Raw genomic sequence first — 17161 nt, 5'->3', positions numbered from 1 at the left:
CATATTAGTCATTGATGTGCCGTAAAGAAGGCTTCTATGTCCACAGCACTCTACCTGCTTTTCTCTTTTAAAATATCAACTTGCCTGCATTATTTACTACTATAACAAATGAGCTGTCTTATCACTGTAAATAATAGTATATAAAATCCACAATGGTTAAAGTCAATCTACCCTTAGGTGTAGAAACTTGATGTATAACTTTTGCGTTCCAACTATCAGACACAATCTCAATTTTATAAATTGGAATGTACAATATTACACAACACAGCCAGATAAGGAAGAGGAGAGCAACAAGCTATATAAACATAGACAGGGATAGCTAAAATGACGAAACAAGCTCATATGAGGAGAATCATAATACATTCTGTCGCTTTTTCCTTTTTTGTTCTTTGATAAGTAAATATTGATCACATTTCTACATGGAATGATACACCTGGCTCCCCACCCCGTTATTTGTTTTGATGAAGTGCAATACCGGCTCCCCCTTTCAAATAGCAAGACATGTTTGCAGGCATGGTAGTGAGCAGTTTGCATTCTTAGACCATTACACGCTAAGGGTAGTTCATTTGCGTGAGATTCTTGTTTTGACACCAGCTGAAATTGAAGGAGAAGAAAATAAACCAGCTCAGGGTAAGAGAATTTAGAAAATTGTCAAATCCAACCACTATCTGCAGAGAAAGAGTGTAAATAGAAAAAGTCGTGAGAAAAAACCACTACCAACCTTCAACTTGCTCAAATTGAACTTCTTTAACAAGCTCAGAAGTTGCATTGTACTCAAACCTGCACGATTAAGATAAGGAAACAATATAAACAATAGTATTAAGTATTTAAAAGGAAATGAAAATGACAAAAATATATCCAAGGTAGAGGAAGAGGAAAAGAAGCAGCATGTGTATAAAGACAATAGATAATCACGAGCAGCAAGCATTACATTAGTCCTAAATGCTACACTGATAGTCAAATGAAATATGCGTTAGTGAATTAAGTGTACATCATAATATTTAGCATCTTTTCAGATTGAAAAGGTATCAGTGACAAAAGGTTATACAAGTTCCTAGAGGTGATGCCATGAGAAAATAGCATGTTAGTCAACCTCTAATCATGTGTGACAACATAGCTCCAACCCTGCCCTAGCTACCCCATGCCCTTTTTCTTTTTGCTGTTTCTATAACTAGCAATTTCAATGTTTGGAATGGAAGGAGCAGAAGATGTTTCGATGGAATACCAACTCCAATTCTCCAAAACACTCCCTGAAAGCTAATGACTCTTAGGTTTATGTATTTGGAGCAACTTAGCTCCTGTAAACTCTCCTTACACCTTTTTGGATTTTGTTAACTCCATATCCTCAACTTAAGCCTCATTGTATGGAGCAACAAAATCTCTTTTGTACTTGCTATCTTTTGCAATATCTGAATTATTTGCATCTTCTTGATGCCATTAATGATAATGCTTACTTCATTACTAAAAAAAACAAGTAATTTCAACCTTCACATCACCTGTGACGATAAAAGAAAAGCATCACTTGCTTCTCAGATTTAAAATTCTTCGCCTGAATCAGCTTCGGCATCAATAACTCAATATTCTATCCAACATGTTATTAAAAAAATAAAAAAGGGTCTCCACCCCACAGTTTTTCTCAGAGGCCACAAAAAAAGTTTTACAAACATTAGGACAAAATGGAAGGTTTGACATCTAGAATCATCATGTTTGCCACATTTCAGCAGTTTACAAGTGATATACCAATCAGAATTGAGAGTATTCATATGACGGTAAGCAATTATAGTGAATCATTCTCAAGCCACAGTATTGCTAGGATATGAACAGGTCTGTCCTAAGGTTGAGACAGAAAATGCTCCAAGTCTTTATCTTTCTCTAATGTAGAAACTTTAACTGCATCAAACACGTGTCTTTAACAACAGTGCCCTAAGCATCTATGACAATAACTGGAGATGTGTGTTTAGTGCAGCTCAAAATTTATCAAGTTCAGACGTACAACTTAACAAACAATTTGGACTTAAAAACGATGAATAAGAAAATGACAATGAACTAATCAAATTACCTATTAGAAAAGAGAACATCAAGTTCATAGTCAGATTGACTCTTGGTAGCATCTACTAAGATTGTTACTATTTCTGTCTTCCGAGTACTGGCCATGAGCAGATCGTACTCAGTCGGAATGATAATTGCAAGGAAATTATCACTTAATTCACTCAGACAGAGCTTCTCAACAGCTGCCAGGGCAATCCGCCGTTTAAGTGCACCACTTTCTGGGTCTACAATGTAAATGGCGAAATCAGTTACAAGGAGAATGCGCCGCTTCATCTTCCCTGTGCTTGTAAACTTCAGAACTGTGTCAGCAAACAGAACCTTTTTGTCACCTGCAAAAGATAGACACATCAACATAGATTAGAATTTCTAGAGATAAGGGCTGTTCTCACCTGTACAAGAAAGTTTGTGCTTTATATTTGTTCAAGTGTATCTGTACAAGAAAATTTGTGCTTTATATTCGTTCAAACTCAAGTTCCCCTATTTGCTTGTCCATTAAAAAGAGTAACAACTCCAGATACACATTCAACACAACAATAGATGTTAAAGAGATTCAATAAGAGCTGTTCAGCAACCAAAAAAAATAATGAAGTATCTGAGTTTGCTTTCCGAAATACAAATTGTTAACAGAGAATATGTCTCTATATGCAGTACCTAAGAAGAGGTCACATCAAATTAAAGATAAAAAAGCACAAATTTAACACATTGAGAGTAGAAACCCTAAAAATTTAAAAAGAAAGGAAAGCTCAGAATACCTTGCTTTTCGAGAATCCTCATGAGATAAGGTCGAGAAGGCACATCAACATAGTCACCGATATAATCTCTATGAATAGAAGCTTTTCTACGGACTTTAACTCCCATAAAAGGCTCTTGATCTTCCGTGATGTTGCTATCGGAGGGCCTCAATTTCAAAGTCCCACCTACTTCGTCCTCGTCGGGAATCGCTTCTTCATCGAAACGAACCTTTTGTGCTTGAGTTCCTCCCCTATTTGATAGATAACGTGACATCGCCGGAGATGTTGAGGGGGGAAGTGCCGGCGAAGAAATGGATGGCGGAAGTGGCGAGGTCTGAAAGTTTGTTGATTTTGTTGATTTGCCGGTAACAAGAGAGAGCGTGCACAGCTGGCGTCCATTGTTACATCACCTGGCTTCCCAGATGGGCCCCACCGGCCACCTTTTCTTTTCCCCTAATAATTTATCCAGTGGTCTTATTTTTCTTTTCTTTTTTTATCCTATCAAAAATCTATATATTTTTAAATTTTTATGACAAGTTGAAAAGTAGTATCACATAAATTGAGATAACTAGGGTAAGTTTTTCAATTTCAATATTATAGATAATAACTTTAAGATTATAAGATTTAAAAGACTATATATATTTTTAATTTAAAATTAAAAAATTCAAATATCTCTAAATTTCGTCGTCAATCAAATTGAGACACTTTTAGAATGACACGAAGAATATAGGTAAAGTTCTTAATTGAGCTTTGTATTTTGGATCATTCATGCGAATATTTCTATTGTCAGGTGTTTTTGTATTTTTTACTCTAAAATTTAACGGTCTTAAATTTTATACAATTCAACACTTTAAGTAAAAAACAATTAATTGACAATACGTTTAATATTGAAATAACAAATTAAATAACTTTTTCATTTGGTATAAATTTATATGTTTACATCATAATATATCACAAGTATATTTTAAGAGACATACCAAGTTATTATGTTATAAAAGACATAACTTAATTTTTATAAAATTTATATTGAGTGAGGGGAAATAACTCAATTTCAGAATTCATAAATTAGAAGGCATAATTTAATTTATACAAAATTTATGATGAGGGCGGTGGACAAAAGATTTCTAAACCTATATAAAAGGAGGTATGTGGGTGCATTCATGCCCAAGGAGGTATGTACTCATTTTATGTTCCATTAAAATATGTTAATACTAGATTATCTAATATTAGATGTAAGATTATTCTAATTGCTTCCGTTGTAGATCCTTTTTAATAAAGAGGAATTGAGATTTTTTACCTATCCTAATTACAATATAGATAAGGATTTCTCATAATAAGGACATTGAACATACAATTAAAATAAATTATAAAGGACTGTCAAATAGAGACGCTTCCATCTTTGTGATCAAATAATGGAACATCGATTCTAAAGGAGAATGAAAATTCAACATTTAAAAAAAAAATATATTACTTATTTTAATAGTAACTACTTTTTGTAAAGCAAAGCAAATGTTTTATTGGACTTCCTATTGTCTGTGCAAATTGCAAGGAAGACTTATTCAATGGATGCAGCTTTAAGCCTCCAATCTATACCTTATGTGGTCAAATATTACTCCATTGATCTGTTTCAATTTACACGACTTGATTCGGAGGATGAGAGTCAATTTGATTATTTTTGTAAAATATTTACTTTTTAAAAATAAATTTTAGATATTTAAAAATGGTATAAAAAGTATTAGTACAAGTTACAATAGTTAGTAATTCAAAATATTTAAGGAAAAAAATTGAAACGAATGAAATATATAGTTATTTAGGAATTTTTATGCATGAGTGATTTATGCGCCGATTAATAATGAATAGATTATTATTAATTTGAATAATATATTTTAATTATGTTAAAGTGTGTGATCATCTCATTTAGAAGTTTAAGTGGTTAGGGAAAATACACTTTTTATTATTTAATTATATCCTCAACAAATTAGGTATTTTTGGCTTCAAGTAATTTAGTCTATGTGTAGTTAATTTTTCTTTTCTCCACACTTTATCTCTTTCAATAACAACATATTTAGCCTCATTTTCCAGGTGAAATTTGAAGAATGTGGTGTATACACAACGTTCTTCTTATCTTATGAAAATATAGATAAATTATTTCCAATATACCGCCTGGTAATCATATCAAAATACTATACAAATTGAACTTAATTTTCTTAACTTTCAATATGTGTATTATTAATACCGTAAATCAAAGCGACATGGATTGTGCATCGATTATTTGAATACAATATATTCTATACTATATTTTATGATGATAATTGATATCAATTGTTTATGTACCTTCCACCAAACGATTCCAATATAGGAATATCGTTTTCTTTGAAAAGAATATAATATGTGTAAGTGGTCAGAGATATGGGACGTAGACATTAAACCCCAATTGTGAAGCAAACACTAGTGTAAGACATAAAATTATTTACTGAATTTACTAGTATTCTTAATTTTTTTTTTATTTTTTTTTTCGAAGCAATGCATGATAAATATAATTCATTGCTAAATAGTTTTAAGTTAATCAATTTTTTTTATATATAATTCATTGCTATTTACAGTTAAATGGAATTAACATAAAATTTTTGTTATTTATATAATTTTATTCATCGTTAATTTTTCTATATTGAGAACTATTCGAGTATACTATAGTTAAAAGCCATGAGCCCAGTTGGCCAGTTGCCTATCCACTGTCTCCAACTCATATATATATAAAATATTCCAATGTATCCAGCTCATATTTCCTCTCTTTTAAAGAATCTTATCTAAAGATTCTTGAATGTTTATTTAATCATTTCCTATTGAGTACCATTTTCTTTATGCTTAATATTTAATCGTAAATTAGAATATTTTATTTAGATATTTGAATTAGATCATGTTTTAATTGACTATCTTAATTTCAAACAAATATTTTAATTACATATTTTTGATTAATTATTTATTGTGTGTTTTCGTTCACGTATTAAATAGTTAAATTAATCACATAAAATATATCATTTCTTTTATCTTTCTTTTCGGTAAAGACATTTTCCGATTGGTTATAAGAGTTTCTTTACTACTTCATGCTTCTTTTCTTTTTGGTCAATGATAGGATATTTCATTTGATTTAACCTTTATCGGGAAGTACAAAATCACTGCAATTATTATTATAATATACTTTTGGTAAGAAATTCATCTCTACGTTATCATACAAAGAATTGTTTGAATTGAGAAATTCATCTATGTTCATAAAATATATTAATATGAATAACAATTAAACATAAACTATTTGATACTTCTCACCTTTGCAATAAGAGGAGTCAATGTCAGACAGAGAATAAAAGAAAAAAAACATATATATGAAGATCCAAGTGTAATTCCAACTATACATTTTTTTAACTCTACATTGTGTTACAAAGTCATTAATACACAGGGAAGCAATTGTAGATATATTTCAACCTTCATATTATAGCAACTAGCAAATATATGTCTTATACATCGACTTATTTTTTTAACTTGATCTTAATTGACTTTTAATTTTTATATGCATAAATAAACATACATGTCCTACATGACATAATACAAATAAATACTAGTATATCTCATGCGAATGATCATATGAAATGCATGTTTAAAATTATGCACATCGAAAATTAAAAAACCATCAGTTGAAGTTAAATTAAATGGTTCGATTTCGAATCAATGATTCGATTGGGAATGATTATTGTAGAATTTAGTTAAGAAACGGCGGGTCGGCGAAAAATGGAACTCTTTAAAATTTAATCACTAAAATAAATACTACTCCTACTGTGCGGGGCGAGGCCACTATAAAAATGGTCATTTTTCCCTGAAGGATTCATCATTTTTCTCTTTTCTTCTTCTTCTTCCGTGTTTTGTGCTGTTCATCCAAAGGAGGATCCGATCTCTCTGTCAGGTCTCGTTCATCAATTTCATCAATGTTTTTTGTTAAGCATAATTAGATCAAAAAAATTTTCTGTTGTATGTGTTATGGATCTCAGAAATTTTGAATTACAGGAGTCGCTATGGCTTCCAAGCGGATCTTGAAGGAGCTCAAAGATCTTCAAAAGGATCCTCCTACTTCTTGTAGTGCTGGTAAAAAACTCAATTCTCTTGCTACATTTTTTTTTTGTGCATTTATACATCCACGCAATTTAATTTGTTTTCCACTTGCTTTTGTTTGAAATTTTGTTTGCCAAACAAATCTGTTACAGTATTTGAATTGTTGGATGTATGATCTGATCGTCAAATCTGTTATTTGAATTGTTGGATGTATGATCTGATCGTTGAGGAGATCATTATTGAGATTTGGCTGTAGACCATTTTTTAATCTCGTGGTCTGAAAACGTAGTTCATTTTGTTACCGCTGATCTGGCTGCCACAAATTCTTATATTTTTTTGCATCAATGTTTTGTTTTTGGCGTTATTCCGGTTTGTTAGTTTGATTCATTAACTCTAAACATGTCAATGGCCGAGTATTTTGTCACTTAAATGGAAGTTATGATATACGTTCTGGTTTTCGTGTGTCATTTGTACGACTGCGATTGCTTAGTAGGCTTGGCAGTGACATAATTGAATTGGATGTCAAGGGGACAGGAAAGTTTACGCGAGATGTGGTGCTAGAATGCACAACTCTCTGTTTGGCATTGTTCGTACCGGGACCTTTATATGTGAAACTGCAATAATGTTATACAGATGCATTCTTGTGTATTCCTTTGTATGTGCTAGCCTATAAACGAGCCATCCTCCTCCTTCCCCTGCCAGTTAATTTAGTGGTTTCTTCTTCTCTTGAATACTTCCGATGAAACAAGTAGTCAAAGCCGATTTGGTTAGAACTAAGAACTTTTGCTTTTTGATATAAATGGTTGTGGCTTAAAATCAGATTTTTCTTTTAATAATAAAGACGTTGTGATAATTTTTTCTGTTCTCTGTATCAAAATATGCTTATGTCTTGTACTTCCTGATAAGAAAAAACTAGTAATTCAGTCAAGCAGGTTCTTTCCTTTGTTTATCAGTGTTTGGATTTATATGAAGCATCCAGACCAAACCCTATTAGCCACTTATCTTAAAACCTCTCTAAAGGATAGTTTTGTTGGGCTTGTCATTTGTATTTTGTTTTACTTACCTGCCTAAAACTGGATTTCTCAGGACCTGTTGCTGAGGACATGTTTCATTGGCAAGCAACGATCATGGGTCCTCCAGACAGTCCTTATTCTGGTGGAGTTTTCCTGGTGACAATCCATTTTCCTCCAGATTATCCATTCAAGCCACCTAAGGTGCATTGTGAGCTCTTGTCGTTCCTTAAATATCGCATTGATAATAGCTGTTGATACACATGACATCATAGATTAGTTATGGGCCCTTGATATCCTAGAATTTGCTGGTTCTAAGAGATCCCGTATATCGAATAAGAGATCCCGTATATCGAATAAGTGAACCTGATTTTCAATTATTATCGATGCTAAGACATTTTTTTTTTAGTGAATCCTTAACTTTAACACGACTGATTAAGCTCCTTTATGTCAAATTGGGGGGATGACAGGCACGGTTCCTTAATCTTAAATTCGAAAGCTAGCTGAAGAAGGACTAGGCTCAAGCTCACATTTTTTGTGGACTACCATGCTTATGTTGTTTTTAGCTGCAGTATATTGTCTTTTGAAGATCCCAATAGTTCTTGCTTGATGGGTTGATATTCACATGAAAGAACTTTTTATTTGTATCTTTTGTGTTCTTTATACCGTGATCTCTGTTGAATCGTGTTTGGTTCGATATATCATATAGAAGTCTTCTTCCTTGTGCATTTTGAGCATTTGTTACTTTCTTTTTTGGTTTACTCAGATACTTGAGAGTAATCTTAGCAGCCTCAAATGAGATAAAAGTATATGATGTTAAATGTAATATTGCAGAAAGGACTGTATAATTAAGGATTGTTTGGCAAGTGAGAGAATTTTACAGCACAAAATACTTTAAGTGTGACAAGTGACAAAAGCCAATTTTAGCTGTCTTCTGCAGTTTACAATAAACAAATAAGTAAATAATGGCCAGCATGTAAAAATACTGATTTGTGATAATCGTTTAAATCTTTGAGTTAACCAAACATCAGTATAATTTTAAAAAGTTTCTCTAAGTTGTGATAGCATCAATAAATCTGACAAAACAGGTCAAAATATCTCTCCAGATCATAAATAGATGTCAAATAGAATAACTAAGGCAAAAGATCGAGGACTCTCCATGAGTAACAAGTCAAAATATCTCTCCAGATTATATAAAAATGTCAAATAGAATAACTAAGTCGAAAGATCGAGGACTCTCCATGAGTAGTCACAAGTATCATTTTCTCCTTTGCTGTTGTGCTTGATTTGGTGACATTATGTATTCATTTCTTTCTAATACTTTTGTCATTGATAATGAACTTGGATGAAAGACACTCACTATTGGTGTAAATCTGACAGGTGGCTTTCAGGACAAAAGTTTTCCACCCAAACATAAACAGCAACGGAAGCATATGCCTTGACATTTTAAAGGAGCAGTGGAGCCCTGCCCTAACAATTTCCAAGGTTCATTTCTTATTACATTTAAGCTGTTTATATTTAAAGTACTAATATTATTGTTTTAGTGATATTTCTTCAAGTGTACATAATACCCTTGTACTTCAATAAATTGTTCTAAACTTATATGGGGCAATCTTGCTTCTTTATTTTCCTTTTATTTGGGAACTAATATAAAGATTGAGTTAGTTAGATCTTTGTTATAAGAAACAGAGCCTTGTGTAATGCCACTAGAAAGGCTTATTGTTTACTAGTCAGAACCATACGATTTACTATATTTTTAAAATTTCTACATTAAAGTAATCAGAACTTATTTTGCATTTCCATATAATACCATGGGCAAATCACAATGTCTGCAAACTAGTTTATAGGAATATTCCCAGTATTAATCTATGTCGTTTATTTTAAATTTCCAGTTTGTCATGATCATAGATTAGAGTTAAAGACGTATAATAGACTACAAGTACTTGGATTCTTGGCATCTTGGGTCTGGATTTCCTCTTTAAGTTATGCCATTAGAGTACCTATCCTAATATCTTTCTCATCCACTCAATGTATGCCTCTGACCATCTATCTTAAGATAAAAATGCTATCATTGACTCCACATAACGGAGTTTTTTCAACTAATGGGAATCCTCCAGCCAGTTTAACTTTTTCACTACTGGTGCATGTTAAAAGGAGGGGGGACCTTTGAAAGTCAGACAACTCAAAAGCTCTCTTAGGATGATCGGCCACTAAATTTGCTTCTCGAGGATGTGTTGCATTATTGAAGCTTTAAATTTCTGCGGAGCAATAAAAAAAGCAGTGTGTGACCATGGATTACTTCTGCTCTGTCTCTCCACTTATTTGTTGATAACTTTTTGTTTCAATACTCAGGTGTTGCTTTCGATATGTTCACTTCTGACGGACCCTAATCCTGATGATCCTTTGGTCCCGGAGATTGCACACATGTACAAGACAGACCGGAACAAGTACGAGAGTACTGCAAGGAGCTGGACCCAGAAGTATGCCATGGGCTAAATGCACATTGGTATTTGTGGGATCAGGACATTGTACTTTCAGACACTTTGTTATTTACATTGAATATATTAATGAGTTCATATGTTCTTTGAGGGGGAGGAAAATGATGGATGCTGCTCTTTAATAGTTGTATGAACAATTTGATCTTTGAAAGAAACCAATGAATTAACCTTTTCTTATATTTGCAGACCATTTGTTTCGACAAAGCTAATATAGACATGAATATTTACTTCTCCTTGCATGCTTTAGCTATGCTGTAGCTGAATTAGATGAAATGCGGGATAAGCATTGGAGCCCTTCAATTCCCAACATCCCGTGTTGATTGTTGGGTATTGAAGGGTCCAATCAAGCTATAAGTTTGGCCATATTTCCATTTCTCAACTTCATATTAACTTTATACTTGGCACAACAAGCCCAAGAATGCTAACCATAAGGCATAAGCATTCAACGTCATCTTGAAGGCCGACATAGATGGTGTACATTTCTGGGCAGGCGACTCGACCTTCATGCTTGGACGAGGTAGAATAATGGTGTTCGGATTAATTTGTACATAATTTAATTATTTTAGGTATTTATTCTTTTCACTAGCATAAATATGAGGTAATTACACAGGTGAATGGAAGTATATTTGAACCTCTAAAATCATTGTTAAACACTTGGCGTAAAGCTTAGAGTTAACTGTACTAATAAACCGTGTATTGTAGATTGTCCAGATATCAGCCCAATAACAGAATCAGAAACTACACCCGATGAACCTAGAAAAGGGTCAATTGCACTTTTGCCCTCTATTTCGTGGTAGATTTTTTAAATTTTGTCTTTCGTAATAAATAATTTATTTTACGAGATATAAATTTATATTTTAGTATCATAATATTTTATAAGTTTTATCCTGATATGACTTTAAATTCTAAATAAAGGTATGTCTCATGAATCGATTGCTAAAAGGTAAAAATTATGACTAGAAAACCGTCCAATCTTATGACTAGCTAATAATGTTAATATGTAATCCCAAAATAGTACTCTATATATATCAGTTCTGATAGCCTGATCTAAATAAGAAAGGTGGTCCATTTTAGCTTTGGAATCAGAAACGGCAAAAGGGCACGGTGACTCATGTGACATGTCGTGTTCATACACAGTGATAAAATTTGTAATTCCGTTTAAAATGTTTTATATAGGAAAACTTTCAAAAGCAACAAATATCAGTATAACTTTTCACAAAGGATGTTCAACTGATCACCATTCACTTAATGTGACTACGCCACTATACTCGGTTAATATATGCTACTGTCAAATATCTATGTTATACTACTAGTCAAAAAATAAAATTCAATTACTATTAAATATTCAAGGAGATATACAAAAATATCTGATAGAAAGCACATAAAACCTTGTAACTATATTTAGTTGAATAACATAATTCTATCAAGGGTCGTGCACACTAATGGGGGGAAGAAAAACAATAAGTCATGGTCTCTGAAAATCAGTTTCATTAGAAACCTAACTCCCACAATAATTTCTTTTAAAAATAGTTAGAAAATATTGATCCTTTCCCCAATCAGTTCAATTGAATTAAAAAAATTATCCTACTTTAATGTAATAAAATAAAACTTTTTATGATATATAAATTATTAAATCCTCCTAGTATAGTGTCACAAGTTATGGGGTTTAGAAATTGCTTATGGTCACAAGTTAAAATCTTAGTATAATGTTCTAATATTCTTTTAATCCCTCGTATAAATAGCTAGCTAGCTTTGCCACATAACGCACTGATGTCTAGAAAAAGAAAAAAGACAAAAAAATCTATATTATATTGTATCATTGTATGTATAATATAAATTTTTAATGTATATTCTCACTAAATTCTTCATGTATTAATTTTTTATATTTTAAATGAAAATTTTGACTCGGACTAATTATATTGTTCTATTTTCAAGACGAGGCTGAGATGGATAAGATGACTCCCACTTCCATATTGCAATTATTTCTTAGTGCGTGTTCCCCCTTAATTATTTCCTATTAATCTCCTAAGAATACTGTATAATATATGCATTATTATCATACTTCCATATCTCTTTATTTCTCAATGGGATATCATTATAAAGTTGTTAACTTAATCTTCCTTCATATTTTCTACTACCCAGATTAAATAAGATATTTTTGGCTAAAGTCTATTAATGTTTATTCATATGAATATGCCATTTTTATGTTTTATATTTCCGCAAATTTACATATTCTAGATACCTTTATGAGTTCTTATTTGTTAAAATTTAAAAAATTGTAATTGGACATTTGGATTATATTACAATGAGAAACAGTTTAGATATATCATTATACGTTGTGAAAAAGATATAATTTTTTATACTCTGTTTAAAGTTTGATTCATTCATATTTTCGTCTTTATAATTTTTGTTTGAAATTATAGCCTCTTAATCACTAACGAACCAATATTATACAGCAAATATGAAGATTTGCTGAGTATCTGATTAACAAAAAACCCAGACAATAAGGAGTTGGATTAGCTGGTAAACACTGGAATCAAGGGCATCTAGTGTTTGATGACACCATTAATTTACATAATTATGTATATGACTCAATGATTGATTATTAACAATCTACGAAAAATCCTCGAGTGATGTTTATTTCTTTGAGAGGAAAAAATCAACGCTTTACATTTTACTATCGTTTTCTCAAATTATCTGTTCATGTTTTTCTTTTATACATAGCTTAAAAAATATTAATCACAAAGAATTTTACAGTCTTACTCTTATTTATGTCTTAAGATATAAGATCTATTCATTGAATATTTACTTTATTTATGTGACATCATTTTATTTATATAATGAGAAGATTATTTTTATTTAAAAATAATAAATACTTTGAGATAATTATTTTTAAGAATGATATGATAGATAATTTTAGATGGAAGGATTAATTTAATTTTGTACAAATATGTGTTATAATCTCGAACGTAGAATCGAGGTGTGGTGTTGTTGAAATTGGGTGAGTTTCCGTTTCATTTGCTTCTTTGATTTGATTTCACTTGGCTCAATAAGGGTCCAAACTCCAACATAAAAAGTTTTTATATAGGATTTGCAAATTATTTTTTCCTCCCTTATTTTATGATTAGATTTAAGTTATCTTATTGATTGCTCTCTCCATCTAATAATAATTGTTCACTATATTAAAAATAATTGTTCAATAATATTTGTCTAATTGTTAAAATATTTTTTGGTTTAATATGTTATACATTATTATAATAGAGAAAAATATTTTCATTTTAAAATAAAGGTTTTAACAACTTAATACAAAGTTAATCAATCAATTTTGATTTAAATAACTTACTACAAAGTTAATTTGTTAATCTCTTAAATTTGTCAGAATATTTCATTTGAACACTTAAACTAAATATTATTTCAATTCAACATCTTAACTCTAAATAAAGTGTTTCAATTACGATTTGATAAACCCTGAGGGGTAGCTCAGCTGGTAAAGGCCTGGGACAAAGTCCTTCAGGTCGCCGGTTCGAGCCCCAGCAGGGCCACTGGAGGCATTACAAACCGGCCGCGTCTCCAGGGCCCCGTGGAACTAACCGTGGTGGACCCGCCTTGAAACAGCGGGACCCGGTGGGTACAGCTAGTCGGGTTCGCAAAGCGACGCCCGGAAACCACGGTAAAAAATAAATAAATAAATAAATTACGATTTGATATCATTTGTGTGGGGGTTGGGTTATGACCCATTTTCAGCCATTTTGACCTACACATTTCAGCCCAAATTAAATGAACTTTGAGTGGATTAATGACATATTTGTTTATTAACTTTCATTCATTTTGTTTACATACATTTATGGAAAATTATCTAACTATAGAACTTATTTTATTATATTCTCTAAAATTTCCTACTATTTGAATAAATTACAAAAAATTTACTCTCTCCTATTCTCGGATACATCATTCTTACGTGATGTATCGGAACACGATATATATATATATATATTTATTTTTTTTATATTTTTTATTTTTTGTTGGTATCAACAAAGGTAATGTATCGGAAATTGATTGATGTATCGGGACAAGTGTGTCTTGTATCAAAAAAAGTAGTATTGTATTAGGGACGTGATGTATCAAATGTTGAGTGATGTATTTGAAACTGGGACGCAATGCATTGGAACGTTGAGTGATGTATCCGAAATCCGAACGCGATGTATTGGACGTTGAATGATGTATCCAAAATCCTTAAATTTTAAGGAATTTTTGTAATTTAAAAAAGAGAAGGGATGAGATATAATTAGTTTTTAACATTTCTGAGATTTGTGTAAAATATATATGTCTATTTGATATCTCTACGCTCGTTCAACACCACGATAGATCATCGATAGTTTCATGAATTAGGACAACTTATTTATCAAAATTACTACCGTAATAATTAAGCTTAGTACAAATTACAAAATCATAAATCAGCACTACTGAAGACATGTGAAGTGTTGCTCCTAATCTTTTCACAAAAATGAAATAAACCACTCTAATAACTTATTAAGATATTTTGCATGTTAATAAGCACCATTATTTTTTATAAAATAAACTGACAAGTTCTACACATGTTCACTTCCTCATTACATCTTTTTAGAGATTTCATGTAGTACCTTTTCAGGTAGAATATTAAATGACACACCAACTTGAGATATGAAATATTGGAAATCACCATCCCTTTTTATGGTCTAAATTATTAATAATATAAGTAGTGTAATACCGAATACGTATCTTATTTCTTATTGTAATTATAGTAAAGTTCAATAGCATGATAATCTGTACATGAATCAAATATCTTTAAAGTGAATCAATTTAGCTCTGAAAAACATAATATTTTCTCAATTCAAAAGAAGTTATCTCCTTTTGGTTTTAAAAAATATTGTATATCTACTACGTACTCAATTAATAAAACACTAGGTATTACTAGTGTTTGTCGACGTTCCGCAAAGTTTTAGGGTGTGTTTGGTATGAAGGAAAATATTTTTCGAAAAATGTTTTCTAATTTTCTCATGTTTGATTGGGTAAAATGTTTTCCAAATCAACTAATTTTCCTCAAATTCAAGGAAAATGACTTCCCTTCAAAAAGTAAGGAAAACATTTTTCAAAACTTTCCTCCAATTTCAATACAATTTTTTTGTTGAAAAATAAATTTAAAGTTTTTTTTAAAACATATTTTTCAACTTCAATTTTTTATTTTTTTTACCCCCCCTTACCCCGACTCCCCCTCCCGCCAGCCCCCTACCAACCCCCCCCCCCCCCCCCCGCCCGAAAAAATAATAAGTTTAAAGCTTGTTTTTGAAAAATACTTTCAATTTCAATTTTTTGTTTTTCACCCTCCACCCCACCCATACGCTGACCCCCCCCCCCCCCCCCCCCCAAAAAAAAAAGTTTATTTTTAAAAAATATTTTTAATTTCAAAATTTTATTTTTTTACCTCATCTCTCCCCTACCCCCCTCAAAAAAAATATATTTTGAATTTCAATTTTTTATTTTTTTTACCCTATCTCACCCTACCCCTCTGCCGCGCCAGCCCCACCACCCCACCACCCACCCAACCTAAAAAAAAAATTTAAGTTTTATTTTTAAGAAATATTAATTATTTTCTACTCTCTAGTAAAAATAAAAGATATTTTCTCAAAAATAATTTTCATTCATAAATCAAACACTAAAAAATCTTTTCCGAAAAATATTTTCTAGTCACCAACCAAACATGAGAAAATAAGTCAAAAATCTATTTGTTTTCTAGGAAAATATTTTAACATTTTCTCTCATACCAAACACACCCTTAATGTTAACACAGTCTTTTTTAATGTGGTGGAGGGTTAGTAAATACTTATCTCAATTGATGTGACACACTTTTCTTTCTAGTCAGTCTAATAAAAATAATGTCATATTTCTATAACTGAAGATAATTTAACTCTTAAAATTACCTTTTTACCCTTAATAAAATAATCTATAGTCACACAAACGGTGGGGTTAATAAACATTCTTCTTCTTACCCCCCCCCCCCCCCCCCAAACAACACACAGCATTCATGCTTATAATTGGTTATGATTAATATACACGTGAAGAACGTATTTTCCTACGTTGGGCCTACTTTTTCCTATTCTTATCCAAGAGAATCATTCAGGGTATGGGCTTCGTCTGGTCCAGCAAATGTCTTATTATGCGGGCTTAGGCCTTAAAATACATAAGTGGTTTTATCCTCATTGTTCAAAGAATTAAAAATCCGACTTACTCGTAGTTAAACTCAATAACCAAAGGAATTATAAACTCTGATACCTTAACCGCAACAGTTAATCCAATTATAGCTATCCTTTCAAGACTACAATCTTAGAAAACTAAACAATTTTACTAAATCAGTTTCTTCCTCTGAATCTGCTAAGTTGTCATGACATAAATATCATGACTACCCTTATATGTTATGATATTTATGTGTTTATAATAAATTAGTATATTTTATAAATAAAATGAGAAATTGAATTTAACCTGTTTACATATTTTAAAAAGGTGACAACTTTTCAGAATAGAATAATATGGAAACAGTGTTTTTTTGGTTTTTGGAATGAATGAAGTTATTTTTTTTAAAAAAATATAAGAATGAGACAAGAATGATACTACAAGAAAGAGAGATACAAATACAAATAGATTTGTAGATGTCAGAATCAATAGAATCAGTAACATTAATTACACAAATCCACTAAATGCTAACCATTCAACACTTCAAGGGTCACTGCTAAAGTCA

The 17161-nt window shown here is 31.4% G+C and overlaps 3 protein-coding genes across 3 annotated transcripts in view; 1 reads left to right on the top strand and 2 right to left on the bottom strand.

The window, feature by feature from the left end:
* The window catches only part of LOC125833238 (uncharacterized), a 157461-nt gene that overhangs the window by 20117 nt on the left and 120183 nt on the right, over positions 1-17161 (bottom strand). The window lies entirely within an intron of this gene.
* On the bottom strand, positions 561-3175 carry LOC125833246 (uncharacterized). Its single transcript, XM_049512394.1, has 4 exons — positions 2802-3175; positions 2060-2378; positions 722-780; positions 561-594 (listed from the first exon to the last, which is right to left on the bottom strand). Exons 1-4 carry the CDS (start codon positions 3052-3054, stop codon positions 563-565), a joined length of 663 nt encoding a protein of 220 aa, XP_049368351.1. The 5' UTR covers positions 3055-3175; the 3' UTR covers positions 561-562.
* LOC125833247 (SUMO-conjugating enzyme UBC9) lies at positions 6666-10568 on the top strand. Its single transcript, XM_049512395.1, has 5 exons — positions 6666-6735; positions 6837-6914; positions 7968-8095; positions 9272-9376; positions 10244-10568. The coding sequence occupies exons 2-5, from the start codon at positions 6845-6847 to the stop codon at positions 10385-10387; spliced, it is 447 nt and encodes a 148-aa protein (XP_049368352.1). The 5' UTR covers positions 6666-6735; positions 6837-6844; the 3' UTR covers positions 10388-10568.

The sequence above is a fragment of the Solanum verrucosum genome, unplaced genomic scaffold, assembly GCF_900185275.1.
Source record: "Solanum verrucosum unplaced genomic scaffold, falcon-dt-bn FXZP01000100.1, whole genome shotgun sequence".
Classification (NCBI taxonomy): Eukaryota; Viridiplantae; Streptophyta; class Magnoliopsida; order Solanales; family Solanaceae; genus Solanum; species Solanum verrucosum.
This window is presented reverse-complemented; position numbering and strand designations above follow the sequence as displayed.

Excerpts from the sequence above, each read along its gene's own strand:
- LOC125833246 (XM_049512394.1), bottom strand. The coding sequence starts at position 3,054 with ATGTCACGTTATCTATCAAATAGGGGAGGAACTCAAGCACAAAAGGTT. Across the intron at positions 2,379-2,801 it reads GAGGATTCTCGAAAAGCAAG|GTGACAAAAAGGTTCTGTTT; the intron begins GTATTCTGAGCT and ends TATCTTTTGCAG. Across the intron at positions 595-721 it reads TCAATTTGAGCAAGTTGAAG|CTGGTGTCAAAACAAGAATC; the intron begins GTTGGTAGTGGT and ends CTTCAATTTCAG.
- LOC125833247 (XM_049512395.1), top strand. The coding sequence starts at position 6,845 with ATGGCTTCCAAGCGGATCTTGAAGGAGCTCAAAGATCTTCAAAAGGAT. Across the intron at positions 6,915-7,967 it reads TCCTACTTCTTGTAGTGCTG|GACCTGTTGCTGAGGACATG; the intron begins GTAAAAAACTCA and ends TGGATTTCTCAG. Across the intron at positions 8,096-9,271 it reads ATCCATTCAAGCCACCTAAG|GTGGCTTTCAGGACAAAAGT; the intron begins GTGCATTGTGAG and ends TAAATCTGACAG.